The 15335-nt window shown below is 40.8% G+C and overlaps 1 protein-coding gene across 2 annotated transcripts; it reads right to left on the reverse strand.

The window, feature by feature from the left end:
- Positions 1 to 1330: 1330 nt before the first annotated feature.
- Positions 1331 to 14957, reverse strand: LOC137265730 (WD repeat-containing protein 91-like). Of its 2 annotated transcripts, XR_010954938.1 has the most exons (17): positions 14809 to 14957; positions 14114 to 14378; positions 13353 to 13475; positions 12741 to 12823; positions 11811 to 11926; positions 11167 to 11515; positions 9590 to 9815; positions 8939 to 8970; positions 7872 to 7966; positions 7076 to 7172; positions 6830 to 6924; positions 6244 to 6391; positions 5727 to 5835; positions 5088 to 5200; positions 3148 to 3339; positions 2213 to 2742; positions 1331 to 1882 (listed from the first exon to the last, which is right to left on the reverse strand). XR_010954938.1 is itself a non-coding variant. In XM_067801170.1 (16 exons), exons 1-16 carry the CDS (start codon positions 14941 to 14943, stop codon positions 2584 to 2586), a joined length of 2337 nt encoding a protein of 778 aa, XP_067657271.1. In that variant the 5' UTR covers positions 14944 to 14957; the 3' UTR covers positions 1337 to 2583. The 2 variants fall into 2 exon arrangements, 1 of the variants encoding a protein (XP_067657271.1); XM_067801170.1 differs by having other exon boundaries at positions 1337 to 2742.
- Between the last annotated feature and the right edge of the window lie 378 nt (positions 14958 to 15335).

Raw genomic sequence — 15335 nt, forward strand, 5'->3', positions numbered from 1 at the left:
CACAGCTTTCAGCAATATTCCAGCAACATCACAGCGGGGACACCAAAAATGGACGTCTGACTTGGGTAATCTCTTAATAATACCTCTGGGCGTGCAAGGCGAAGCTTCGGCTGCCAGTCTCATACCTGTTGATTTCATTAGTGAATGCCAATTATTTAAATTATATACTGAAAGCCATTTAAGACGCAGTTTGACATTCATACTTTCTTTACTCACACATATATAGATGTAACTGGCTCATATGTTTTAAACAAACGTCTGTGGATAACTTACTCGGAAAATGTCCAATCAACAACAACGTCACTGACGCAACAACATCAAACAAAGGAGGGATCACTTGCAGTCAATGTCGTGTGTGTCCACCGTGCACTGTAACACGGTGTCTCCGGGGGCACGTGAAGACACAGATTTCTCAGAAACAGCTGTGGGATGATCTGCCAGTGATGTTGAAGCGTCGGTGTTAAGTAAGCACTTGTCTTTGGTCACGGCACCTCCCCTTCCAAAACGACAGTGTTCAAAAACACAGTTTGGCGCAAGTCTTTCTTCTCGACGTCGATAAATCCGTTGACGTCCATCTGCATAGCGTATGTTAAACCTGCGTGAAGGCGTCTTCGGACCGTTTGGGCGCAGACATGACGGTGTCTTGTCCTACTTGTCCTCTTTGCAGTATAAGCAACTGTTTTGAACCGATTTCGTAAGTGTAAGACTCGGATATTGCTGTCCTGTCGAGCTGTCGTGAAAGGTGGTGCACCAGGTCGCGGACAAATGCATCACATCCGGTTGCCCGAAAACGTTGTCAGAGTTGACCAACAGTGGATGTATGCACATTACAGTGACTAACAATCATCACATCTGAAGAAACGCCGCTAACCATAGCGAGAACCTGATCATTTTCGTCTTGTGTCAAGCGTGCCATTTTCTCAACATGATACAGTTTCACAGTTACTTGTGCTTTTATAGGTCCTGGGTGCAGGTAATCCACGTGCACAATGTGTTTCATGAATGTGGTTGTGTTTACGAGAAATGTCAAAGGTTCAGTTTTAAGCATGATGATCATGAAAGGGGAATGCTCTGTGACTCAAACTGGAAATGGTCAAGAATATCAGCCTCTTATCCCTACATCCTCAGTATCGCAGGTAAAATAGAATAGAAGTTCTGTAATAGAAGTTCTGTAAGTTCCAGAACAAACAGCAATTGCGTTTTTAATAGCTTTCAGTATATCAAAAGTATCTCATCTTCAGTCGGTTTATAAGCTGGATATAACATGGCCCAGGGGCATTAATAAAAAGTAAGCCCACTTCCTACACATAACACAAGGATTTAACCCACATCTTTTTGACAATTGGTTTATTGCACAAAGCTGTTGTCGAGCAGCTCGCCCTGGAATGTGGTTTATAGTGACTTCAATGTTCATACATTATATACAACACAAAATATTCATCTCTATGTTATACAGTTGTTTCCATGACAACATCTTTAACCAACAAAATATCACAAACAATGCAATATTTAGTATTCTGAGGCCAAATTCACATGGGTAATCACCATAAAAACGTTGCTGCACTTTTCAGATATGTTTCACTATCAATAAGCAAGGGGGTTTCGAGTTGCACATGTGTACCAATGTTGGGATAGGAAGACTGTGTGTCAAGATGAACAAGGACAAGATTAGCAGGGTACTTAAAACCCCGAACTACCTGGCATCATTATCGACTCGGGAGTGGGGAGGGAAAAACGATGACATGCCTGGATCATGCATCATGGCACAAAGACAAGGACAATACAATGTAATTCGTTACAATACTCAACCAGGGCTCATATAATAACCTTCATGTATACTGCCAGGGATAACTTTCCTACTGCTGGCCCAGCCACGGTGACCCTAGAGGTATTGTACAGTCAAGACCTGAGTGAAAAGGAAGTGTTAGATACTAAATATAGAAGGACGAATTACAAGGAAAAAATAGGATTTGCAGGGTCTCGAATTTTTGACATCCAGAACACAAGGATCTGCCTATCACTTGCCGACAAGCACTAAAGATAGGATAGGGTCCTCCCAAAATCCATGTAAATGAAATTTTTTGATGAGATATGGTGAGTGAGTGAGTGAGTGAGTGAGCTTGGCCTACACTGCTTTTAGCAATATTCCAGCAATATCATGGCTGGGGACACCAGCGAGCTGGGCCTACACTGCTTTTAGCAATATTCCAGCAATATTGTGGCTGGGGACACCAGAAATGGGCTTCAAAGATTATACCCATGTGGGGAATTGAACCTGGGCCTTAGGTGTGATGAGTGCATACTTTATTCTCTAGACTACCCTCTGCCCCTTAACACTAAACAATATAAGGACCTATTCATGAGATATAGTGAGACCTTACAATACCAAATATTGCACAAATCAAAATATGTGACATATTCTCATTTGACACAATCAGAACATTACAACTTGTAATTAATTTAACATCATTTGAAAACTATTTGTCACATGGCCTAATATTTTACATCACATAATAGTAAACATCAACAACTTTTAAGTAGAGTATTGTGGTTTGACAAAGCTGAAATGCTTGGCATTCTTGTTCATTGTGACAGCAAAGTTGACACTTTTATCTTTCCGTCCATGGCGCCCATGAGGCAGACCCTTGTGTCGACAGATGGTGACCAGTCCACAGTTGTGACCGGACTCTTGTGGCCTTGCAGGTCCATAATCTTCACAATGCCTGGGTCGGCCTCTCTGGTCTGGAAGAGATGAACATTGTGGGATGTAGTTGTGTATCTTGGATCAGTGAGTGGTCAGTTAGGTGTGGAGGAACTAGGTGGGGTAGTGTATGTTATCGTCTTGTTGATAGAACATGAGTTACTGACCTTGCAAGAGCATTTGTTACCATTTCCCTTGACACTGTATGGGTTCTCATTCCCCTTGGTAGAACATGAGTTATCATCCCCACTGAACATGAGTTACTGACCTTGACACAACATTGGGTTATCAGCCCTTTGAGAGTGCATGAGTTATTCACCATGACAGACCATGGGTAACACAAGCCTCAAAGAGTTATTCATGCTGACACAAATGCTATTGATTCCTCAGCACATCATACATCCATGATACATCAGAGCACATGGCAAGCTATTGTAAAGGCGTACCTGATACAAGACTCCCTTGTTTTTATCACATGTGAGTATGTACTGGCCCTCAGGGTCAAAAGCAAAGAGTCTCCCCCGTGGTACTTCCTTGTTTCCTGTGGGACTGGTGGCCAGGAATGGCAGTGCTGCCCCCTGGTGGATCGCCAACTCCCGGACTATGGTACCAGTCTTGTGGATGTTCCACTGTATGAACTGGAAGTAAAGCAGAACAGGTGTATCCAGACTACACTGGGCGAGTGTTTCTCATCACTGGCTTATACTGTCTCCTGTTGTCACCATACACATTATATTAAGTATTCAGCAACCCATGATTGCTATAAAAGGCGACCATGCTTGTCGTAAGAGGCGACTAACGGGATTGGGTGGTCAGGCTTGCTGACTTGGTTGACACATGTCATCGGTTACCCATTGCACAGATCGATGCTCATATTGTTGATCACTGGATTGTCTGGTCCAAACTCGATTATTTACAGACTGCTGCCATATAGCTGGAATATTGCTGAGTGTGGCGTAAAACTAAACTCACGCACTATTTCATGTATCGATACTTCTGTCATACTTGTATCAGTGTCACCACACTGAATTTGCCCCTATTCCTCTTAAATTATGAATGATTCAGTATACCAGCAAACAGTGATTATGGTTAATGCTGGTTTCAGTAACACTCATATCAAAGGTTTCATACATTGTTTCCATGTGGGAATAGAACCCGGACCTCTGGCATGACAAGCAAACACTCCAACCACCTGGTGATAATGTTACAGTTTCTTACCTTTCATCACTCATATAGGCTATATCTTTCTCATGGTGTGTCATTATATGCCTCTTTCCTCTTGACAGCTACTGTCTTGCTGCCCCTACCTTCCCAGCCCATCCTGTACTGAAGCAGGATGTCTCATCAAAGCTGAACTGTACAGCATGGACCTCTCCATCATCAACCCTACCTTCCCATCCCATCCCATACTGAAGCAGGATGTCTCATCAAAGCTGAACTGTACAGCATGGACCTCTCCATCATGAACCCTACCTTCCCATCCCATCCCATACTGAAGCAAGAGGTCTCATCAGAGGTGAACTGTACAGCATGGACCTCTCCATCATCAGCCCTACCTTCCCAGCCCATCCCATACTGAAGCAAGAGGTCTCATAAGAGCTGAACTGTACAGAATGGACCTCTCCATCATCAGCCCTACCTTCCCATCCCATCCTATACTGAAGCAAGAGGTCTCATCAAAGCTGAACTGTACAGAATGGACCTCTCCATCATCACCCCTACCTTCCCATCCCATCCCATACTGAAGCAAGAGGTCTCATCAGAAGTGAACTGTACAGCATGGACCTCTCCATCATCAACCCTACCTTCCCATCCCATTCCATACTGAAGCAGGATGTCTCATCAAAGCTGAACTGTACAGCATGGACCTCTCCATCATCAGTCCTACCTTCCCATCCCATCCCATACTGAAGCAAGAGGTCTCATCAGAGGTGAACTGTACAGCATGGACCTCTCCATCATCAGCCCTACCTTCCCAGCCCATCCCATACTGAAGCAAGAGGTCTCATAAGAGCTGAACTGTACAGAATGGACCTCTCCATCATGAACCCTACCTTCCCATCCCCACCCATACTGAAGCACGAGGTCTCATCAAAGCTGAACTGTCCAGAATGGACCTCTCCATCATCACCCCTACCTTCCCATCCCATCCCATACTGAAGCACGAGGTCTCATCAGAGGTGAACTGTACAGCATGGACCTCTCCATCATCAGCCCTACCTTCCCATCCCATCCCATACTGAAGCAAGAGGTCTCATCAGAAGTGAACTGTACAGCATGGACCTCTCCATCATCAGCCCTACCTTCCCATCCCATCCCATACTGAAGCAAGAGGTCTCATCAGAGGTGAACTGTACAGAATGGACCTCTCCATCATGAACCCTACCTTCCCATCCCCACCCATACTGAAGCAGGACGTCTCATCAGAGCTGAACTGTACAGAATGGACCTCCCCATCATGAGCAGGCCACTGGGTGATGCACTTCTGTTGTTGGATATCTGCAGTTAAGGAACTTTGTTACAGACTTTCAATATACACATTGAAAATAAAACCATTCAGCTGTCTACTATAATGAAAGCAAACATTTAAAAAATTGTGAGTTTTTAACACATTCAATGCAGATATATAAAGAAAGAAAGAACTTTACACTCTCCCAAAGAATACATTAAAGACTGTCACTGCAAGAAGTAGTAGGGACCTCTTCTCCTACAGAGGTAACAAGGACCTATTCTAACACAGAAGTACTAAGGACCTATTCCATCACAAAAGTACTAAGGACCTATTCTATCACAAAAAGACTAAGGACCTATTCTTCCACAGAAGTACTAAGGACCTCTTCTCCTACAGAGCTACTAAGGACCTATTCTACTACAAATGTTCTAAGGACCTATTCTACCACAAATGTTCTAAGGACCTATTCTGTCACAAATGTACTAAGGACCTATTCTGTCACAAATGTACTAAGCACCTATTCTGTCACAAATGTACTAAGGACCTATTCTGTCACAGGCCCAGCAGACTGACCAAATATCCTGATCCTTCCGTCCGCAGCTCCTGTCATCAGCAACTGACCATTGTGGTTGTACTGACAGCAGTTGATGGCCACAGGGGTCGGTTCCAATGGAAGCTGTTTCTGTCAACACAATACCCCACACCTTCAGACATCTCGCACAAAGACTGAGTACATCGTATCACTGCATCATTCCAGTGGCTACCAGTTAGCAAAGTGAAAATACTATAAATGATACTTTATGACACTAGTGAGGTGAAAATATTTTAGATGATATTTTAAGATACCTGTCAAGTCCAAACATTCTAAATGACACTTTATAACATCAGCAAAGTGAAAACATTTTAACTGATACTTTATGACACTAGCGAAGTGAAAACACTTTAACTGATACTTTATGACATCAGTGAAGTGAAAACACTTTAACTGATACTTTATGACACTAGCGAAGTGAAAACACTTTAACTGATACTTTATGACGCTAGCGAAGTGAAAACACTTTAACTAATACTTTATGACAACACATCTCACATCCATCTTCATAGTGCGGAGATCCCACAACATGAGTTTTCCTGGCTTAGCCATGGCGGATGTTTCCGAGGACCCACTTCGGAGACGCTGAACCGTGGCCGAACACACGAAACTCATGCCCACAGGGTTGGCTGTGATGTTGATGATCCTGGGACAAGTAATCAATGTCATCCTCATCACAGCAAATATAACAGTAAAGTACAGTTAACATAACTGTAAACTGAATACACTGTAAGCCATGTGAACATTTTTAGAACAGTAGGGTCACAGATTCTTTCATGAGCTGTGAGTCGATGTAGCAACTAAGTTCATTCCTTTCATGGAAACAGCTTTAAATATGTTGGAACAAGTACACTCATAATCCAGCTAAACATACACAGCTCTAAATAACTAGAAATAACAGGTTGTTTTGTCACCCTTGAGGACAAAGTTATTTGTTTTCAAACCAAGTTGGAACATGGCATTAGGTTTTCTCATATCAGTTGCTTGAAACAGTAATAAACCCAATTAAAGTATAGTACTCAATGTATTGTACTAATCTCATCAAATCGTTCGCAATATTTTCCTTTCTTTCTTTGATTCATACCTGGGATAACTTTGGTCTGCCTGAACTTCACGAAATGTCTTGATTTCCTTGACATCAAACAAACGGATATTTCCTGTACGGTTGCCCAACAACAGCTGGAAGAAACAGAAAGATGATGATTATGATGATGACTGGTGAGCCTCCTTACTAATGATGACATTTAAACAGTCTTTCGCAAATTCTGTAATACAAGAATAAAAATCAGTTGTTGGAAAACTGGCATGCACACAAGCCGAAGAAGCTCACCCATCTGTCTGACTTGCTGGTCCACTCCAGAGATAGGAACGCTGACTTGGACATCACCGTTGCTGTTGTTGCTGGCTGGGGACTCCAAGTCCAAACTCTGAACAGAGGAAATCACCATAGTATATTCACCAACACTCTCATATTCACCTTCATAAATAAACTACAATTCTATTCAGTCTATCTGGCTCAAAAGCGGACCAATGAATTGCAACTTGACTCGAAAACTAATAAACATAAAAAGCTCAATGAAACTCTGATCATAATCAAAACATGGTGTTATTATGTTTTTATGCAGAAATAATAAATTCAATTCTTAAATGATCTAAAATATATCTGACCACTAACTGGGCATCCTCCATGACAGATTGTTGAATGCAACAGAGCCCATGGTTCAAGGAAGGGAGATAACTCTAACCTTGCATTGTAACCAAATTTAGAATCAAACCATGGTGTTCAGCATCATGAACTAACACATACATGTAAGCAATTACACTTAACATTCTTGTACAACATCCTCTTGTTACCGAGTTGGAAAACCTCTTAAAACAATGTAACCTTCAGGTGTTTGTTAAATGTGATACAGCAGTGACAACACTGACAACAGATCATGTGTCAGTTTAGTTTTGTGTTGCTTGTACCAATATTCCAGCGATATCATGGCGGGGACAGCAGTAATGGGCTTCACACTTTGTACCCATGTGGGGAATCGAACCCGGGTCTTTGCCGCGACGAGCAAATGATTAACCTCTAGGCTACCCAACTGCCCCAAACAGCTCTTGAACATTAACAAACTTACTTGACCACACCATCAGCGTCCAAACTGGCGATGTACTGCCCCGAAACACTGAACTTCCCATAAGATATTGCTGAGTGATGCTCTGCATATTCATCCTGGAAACAGGTTTCAGATCAGCAAACACCAACAATACTTTGTTTCAACATTTTTTATCACGTAGTGAGATGAGCAAGATCAGCTCTCTCCCAAATCAACAAAGGTTCCAGCCACCATGATGTCTTCTTCCCAAATTTAAAGATCACATGGAACCAAAATATCAAACATAATTCAAACACAGTTATCACTTGTTCATGGCATATAAAATTGGTGATTGTGAAAAAGCAAATCGCAAATCAAAAGAACAATATTTTGAACTTGAATTTATCTCCCTCGAAATGAAGCAGCTGCAATACCGAACCCAGTCATTCCAACTTGGTGTGCAGTCAAGTGTAACAGGGCTTTTTCAATGGCCACTGGCTCATTTGCTGATACGCTTAGCTGGCTCTTTGTATATGGCTTGTAAGCTCGATAGGTGTTAAATTCACGTTGTGAATGGTCAGTAATTGAAGTTGTGCATTGCATATTGTCATCAGCAGACAGACATGCAGACATATAGGTGTCAATAAACCAGACAGTGAGTTTTCCCTGTGACAGAGTCTGCTTACCACAATCATGTTTGTTTTATGTAATGAGTAGATTATTTACTTGTTTATGTACACAACTCTGTGAACCTGCCCCCTGCGGATACATTATGAGCACAGCACAGCATAGCTCTTGACACCAGTTTTTCCCCCAGCACTGGGGAAAATTAGTGAATCGTTTGAACTCCGATTTTGCAACCCTTTTTTCATCACGTTTTTTTTTCAACTTTACAGGGTGAATTGACGGCATACCGAAAGGTATCTGAATCTGCAAAGTTGTGCTTTACGTTGCATCATGTGACCTTTAACCAAGTGTCATATTGATAGTGAGGAAGATGTGATCCATGCTCAGAAGGCAGACAGTGATGTCAAACATAAATCATTGGTAAAGGAGAGGATCAACTTGCTCAGTGCAAAAAAAGGATGGAATTTCTTAAACAGACATACCTGGCTTAGCAGCAGAAACGGACAATCTCCTTCTGCAACAAGATTGAAATACACCTTAGTTATGACCGTCTGTTTTATTCAGCATATATCTACATTGTTTCAGAATTACATGGCCACTCCGTCATATGAGTCTGATGGTAAAGACATCATTATGTAGGTCTCACAAACTTCACAAGCAACATGAAGCCACAAGCATTGGTTTTGATCTGATAAATCAAGAATCAATCAAATTGATTCAAATTGGGTTCATGTCAGCAATCACAGGATTCTGCCAGGGCTAAGGGGTGCAACTCTGGACAGTGAAATGTTGCAACAAAAAAATCTGTTATCATGTAATCTTAAAAAGACCAGTTTGTTTGGGTTTTTTTTGTTGTTTAATGCCACACTCAACAATATTCCAGCTATAATGCACCACTATCTAAGTCTGGGCCAGGTAATCCAGTGATCAACAGCATGAACCCCTTCTAATTGGCAAACTTGTTAGATCTTATTAGTCGCCTCTTACGACAAGCATGAGTTACTGACGACCAATTCTAACCCGGACCTTCACAGGTCTTAAGTAGCCATCAATTCAGACATATCCACTTATTGAAGAACTTGTACTGGATACGTCTTTATGAACAACTTGTACCAACATTAAAATCTTGTTACCTGGAATACTAGCCACACCCTCAGATGAACTGACAGAGGCAGAATCTGGCATGTCAACTGGCTTGACCTTCTCTGGGTCACTATTGATACTTTTAGCTGGACTGACTGGTGGGGTGGGGTGATTTCGGCGAGCACCTCCAAAGGGTGGGGCACTCTGACTGTTTGCTGAAGACGTGGTAGAGGACAAGGGTGGATCTTCTGGTACAACAGATTTTATCTCTACTTTCTGTAACACGAGCCACAAAAATTTCACAATTAGATTTCAAACAGATGTCAGGCACATATATTCTAAATAATGTTTTTTTTGAAAAAATGTTTAGGCTATCAATATACATTAATGGTTGATTAATGTGATTTTCATGGAACATGAATAATCAGTGTGATAATGTAAATGATATACTTCAAAAATTTAAGAATGGAGTGTTTGTCTTCATTTTCAAAGTCTTAGTGGGATAAAAACTGATTTACTCGTAATGGTCTAAGCAATACAAAAATGGCTGAGTCTGTAAAAGTTTTAAGAAGAAGAATAACTCACCCATACAGTCGAATCCCGTTTACCTGGACCCCATATATATCCAGACCCCCCCAACTTAACCTGATCTCGCGCTTCTGGACCCGGACAGTGAATTTTCAAACCATTCCCATAGATTTCCATTGAAAAATGATTCAGTTATCCGGACTGATCAGTGCAACGTGCATGTGTATGTGTCACATCAATACCATTTACCGCACGACTATGTGCTTTCATTCTTAATCTATCGAAAGGCATTTGGTGCGAATTGATTAATGAGCCATCAAAACACTAGTTGTGCGTGTCACTCAGGTTGTTCATTAGGATTTGGCGCGTGTGAGAAATCTCATCAGTAAAGAAAACACAGGTAGGATTAAGGGAAACTACACTGTACTTATACTGTATATAACACTTATTAATCGACCCCTGATGTCTGTCGCGATGCAAGTTAAAAATAGCCTGCCACATGAAGTCAGGTGATCCCGTCCGGAAGTTTACTTTCTGCAGACAGCATAAGTTCAGTGCGATGTCGTATGTTTTTAGGACATTTAAAAATAACAAAAGAATATGCAATGGGCAAAATAGAAACTTTTTGTCATAGATTTATGTTTTTCATCTAACTTACCACCTGAAGCTCCACACGCTACACGATCACCTCCGAGACAACCTGACAAATGGTAACCTGCGTTCCGCCTTCCATGTATTATCAGCACACTTATAATGTTATGATGATTCACTGTTATTACTACTTACTGTTGATTTATTGATAGGCATACGTGATGTTTTTTTGCTTTCACTTAATTTTCACGTTTTGGTTGTTTGATCCAGTTAACCAGACATCTTGCTGTGGGGTTTGACTGTATATACTGAGGGAAACAAATACACCCTTGTACAAGTATTCCTTTACTCTTCTACAGGTTTTTTCACAAGCTTTGTATCACACTGTAGGTGTGTCTCCGAGAATAATTAGAGGAACACTGCGATGAAGTGGTGCTCCCTTATTTGTTTCCCCCAATATACAAAGATTAGTTCTTTGCTAATGAATAAATGTCACTCTGCACCTCACCTTCTCACTGGACTTTTTCCCATCTAGCCCCAGCAGTTCCTTCCTCTGCTTTTCATATTCTCCAGTATTCATTCTATTTCTTGGTGGCACCACTATATCTGGAGCAACTGGGCCTCCTGAAGACTGAAACCCTGACAGTGGGGTTGACGATGGTACACTTTGTGCCACCCTTCTCAGAGATGGCTTCGGAGGCTGTGTGATGGGGTGAGTTACTTTGGAGACAACTTTAGCTGGCTTGGGGTCAGCTTTATTGAGTATTGTTTCTGTTTTTCTCCGACCAATCAGAGGGGAGGTGAGGTGTAGAGGGAAACGACGAGTCTTTTGTTGTTTCTCTTGAATTGTAGTGTCCCTGATTGAAAATCACAAAACTTATTTCTGAATCTCTTTTTCAAGTTAAATGACTTTAATTTTATACAGCACTAAGCAATATACCAGCTATATGGAAGTGATCTGTGAATAACAGGACTGGACTGGAGAAAATATTTAATGTCTTGCAACAAAGAAATTTGAAATATTGGTACTGAAAACAAATTTTCTGGATAATGCTTAAACACACATATAGAGAGACAGGGGCAATTTTAGGGGATATATTCATGGTAAGTTCATGGTAAACAAGACAAACATTAAAACATGTCTGAACTGACTCGGAAAGTCCAGAGAAGTCATAGATGAGGTCTGATGCTGGAGTTTTGATTTCTGACGGCATGTCCTGTTCCTTCTGTAACTGCTCTGCCTCAGCCTGCTGACTCAGCAACATCACCTGTCGGGAGGAACATCCTTTGTAATGAAGGGAGACTCTCCTCAGGGAGTTCAAACATTGACTATTCACTCTGTTCATAAAATGGCCCATTCACTGCCATAGTTCCTTAAGACAAATTCCAAAGGCAACATTACAGACATTATCATGTTATAGGTTTGGAGTATGCACCTTGTGGATGGATACAGCGCTTTATAAATACTCATTGTTATTACAGTCAAATCTTGTTAATACAACTTCATCTGTTGCACGGCAAACTGTTGGAAAGACAAGGATGTCGGACTAGATAATTGAGACAAAATTTCATTTACTCTATTTGCTACCAACAAAAGCACTTGATAAAGCCAACTGTCCTACAAACACCGGTCGGATTTAGGAGACTTGAGTCTCAGCTGCATTATTATTATGTAATCAATGAGATACCTGCAAGATACATGGGTACATGAAAATTGACATGTATAGTAATGATGGCTACTGCTGTCATGATTTAAGCCAGCTGTAGCATTTGCAGACATACCATTTGCAAGCTTTTAGCAATATTATGGCAGGGGACACCAGAAATAGACTTCACACATTGTACCCATGTGGGAAATTGAACCAGTGACTTTGACGTGACGAGCAAATGCTTTAACCACCAGGCTACCCCATCACCCCTATCATATTTGAAGCAAATAAAAGTGATATGTAAAGTGGAATCTGATTGGTCTGTTGGCGGGACAAAGAAGGGTCATAACACAGACTTCACACACACTGTTCTCAGAACTGTTGTCAAAGGTATCACACACTTAGCACACAGGTATCACACATAAATATTCACCTTGTGTTTCAACATGGAGTTCTCCTCCTGAAGCATCTTCATCCTCCGAAACTCGTGTTCAAAACTCAGCAGTGTGGGCACCGGTGAGAGAGTCAAGGACTGGCATAGTTAGTACATCCTCAAATAACAATGCCCCCAAGCCTTTTTTGTGACATTTTTTAATTACATACTGCAAAATTTTCACGCCTAGGTAACTTGATTCTGGTTTCATGTCATAGGTGGGAATATTCCATGAGAAATGACACAAGTTACCCTAAACAACAAACCAGGCACTCAGAGGACTCAGAAAGTAACTATCACTTCCTAGAGTTTTCACAATCCATATGTGGGCCCTAACAATTCAAGAAATGGTGCTGATAGTCACTGAATTATGTTTTAATAAATATTTTAATTACAGAAAGTTTCTAGTCCTGAATTTGGTACACTAAAAATTATTGTCCACCCTTCACACCACAATAGATACTTTTTTTCTCCATGCATTCTGTACATCTGTGTGTATAGCACACACATTCAACACAAAAAAAACAGCACATATTAATCTAATTTGTTGGCCGAACAAACATTATTGTAAATCAATCAAGACAATGACAGTACTCAAGAACAAAAGGATATGCATCGCCTGCAGGATGACACTGAGGAAATTGTGGAGAGACAGGATGAGGGTGTCCTGCCACTGTTTGGTGAAATACATGGAGAAAAGAGGGTTCTCCTGAGGGTTCTGGAGAAAGGGAAAGGCTGAAATCAAATCAGGTTAATTTAATTAATTAAGTTAATTAATACATTGACAGTTGATGCTAATTATTTTATTTAAGATTAACTGACAATTTTATTCAGTTATTCTTATGGTCATTTTAGTAATAGTACATACCTAAAATGACATTAGCACTCACTGTTTACCAAGTTCAACAAATAATGTTATAGTCTACTTTTCTGGCCTCAAAACTGACCAAACAGGACAGATAAATACATCCTGTCATCAACATGATCAGCTGAGAAAACAATCATAACATAACTACAGATTCATTTTCAAACTAGTTAAGAACATTTAAAAGAACATAATAGTAGAATTAGCATTTTTCCACAAATAACCACACTCCACCATGTCTACTAACACATGGCTTAACATGCTAAAACAGATTATGCACACAAATCTGCTTACAATTTGTTGTGGTACATCTAAGATTGTTAACTCAGATGACATAATCTGCATTTGAGTTTGAATTTGATGAAACACATGTCATACATGTCCTGTTGAGGCAAATAATGGGTCATTTGTCACACATGCTGACTTGGTTGATAAATGTCATCATATCCCAAAACACCTTCCATTTACAAATGGCTGTGGCAACAATGGATGATCCTTGTCAACATACCAAACCACTCTCGAAACTCTGGTTGGTTCTGCAACTCTAGTGTCATCTTCTCAAAAAATTCAACAACCTTGTCTGGTTTGTTGGTCTGTGCTGCATTGATGATGTACAGTTTGAGAAGCCCAACCTCCAGCTTGCGGACGCTTGTCATGTAACGTTGCTCAAGACGGGCGAAAAGCCGGCGGTTCAAGTACACCCAGTAATCTTTCAGGCTTAGCAGATCGTAATTGGTTATACATGCTTGAAGCTGATCGATGATTTTGTCTGCCTGCAAAGATGAACCCAAAACATAATGATGTTTAAATTACTATATGAATTGGGAGATTTATAATGTAACATAAAATTAAAATATCAGTTACAGGTATGTCCAGATTTGATTGTTTACTGGCCAATCGAAAATAAGCCTCTACTCCAAACTACTTAATACTGGAACGCTTATTTACTGTCATTTATTGAACGTTGAACTTAATCAGAATGGTCAGTTTGCAACATATCTGCGTATCTGCGAGTTTGTAGCCACGGTGGTGACACAAAGTGGGAATGATGTCAGAGAATAACAACCAACAGAAACACAGATTGCAATTCAATACATATCATTGTGTGAACAGAATGAAAGGCATATTTCGACTGCGGATACAAACGTCTGTATGATATAGTTTACTGAGACAGCATGCTTGCAATTACAAAATGGATGTTACCCGTAATCCCTTTTCCTTATCATTCTTGAGCTCACTGTCGAAAGTCTTCTGTGTTTGTGTAAGGCCACGAAACAGCAAATAATCTTTGACAAGTTCGTCTATTCTTCCAGCAGCAGCGGCCATGTTTATGATCATGTGCCGTGTCAGCGCCCTCTCTAAACATTACTGTCAAGGGATATAACTCGTCACTCGAGTATTGATTAAAAAAGTTAAACTTGGACATGATGTTGCCCATGACATTTTTCTCACATAAACCAGCCACGTTGGTAATGAAATTGAAATACGTAAGTGGCAGTATTAACACACATGATGATAACAAGATGCATCATTTCTAATACATTTTACTAAGTGTACCCTTGATTAAAATGGGTCTGGGACAATTGCCACACTAACAATTGCCACACGAGTGAGTGAGTGAGTTTAGTTCGACGCCGCACTCAGCAATATTCCAGCTATCAGTGATCAACAACATGAGCATCGATCTGCGCAACTAGGAACCGATGACATGCGTCAACCAAGTCAGCGAG

Source organism: Haliotis asinina, chromosome 15, assembly GCF_037392515.1.
Source record: "Haliotis asinina isolate JCU_RB_2024 chromosome 15, JCU_Hal_asi_v2, whole genome shotgun sequence".
NCBI classification, from domain to species: Eukaryota; Metazoa; Mollusca; class Gastropoda; order Lepetellida; family Haliotidae; genus Haliotis; species Haliotis asinina.

Coding starts and splice junctions, on each gene's coding strand:
- LOC137265730 (XM_067801170.1), bottom strand. CDS start 14,943: ATGATCATAAACATGGCCGCTGCTGCTGGAAGAATAGACGAACTTGTC. Junction 14,379..14,808: donor ATAAGGAAAAGGGATTACGG/GTAACATCCATT, acceptor TCATCTTTGCAG/GCAGACAAAATCATCGATCA. Junction 5,836..6,243: donor TCCGCACTATGAAGATGGAT/GTGAGATGTGTT, acceptor TTGTGTTGACAG/AAACAGCTTCCATTGGAACC.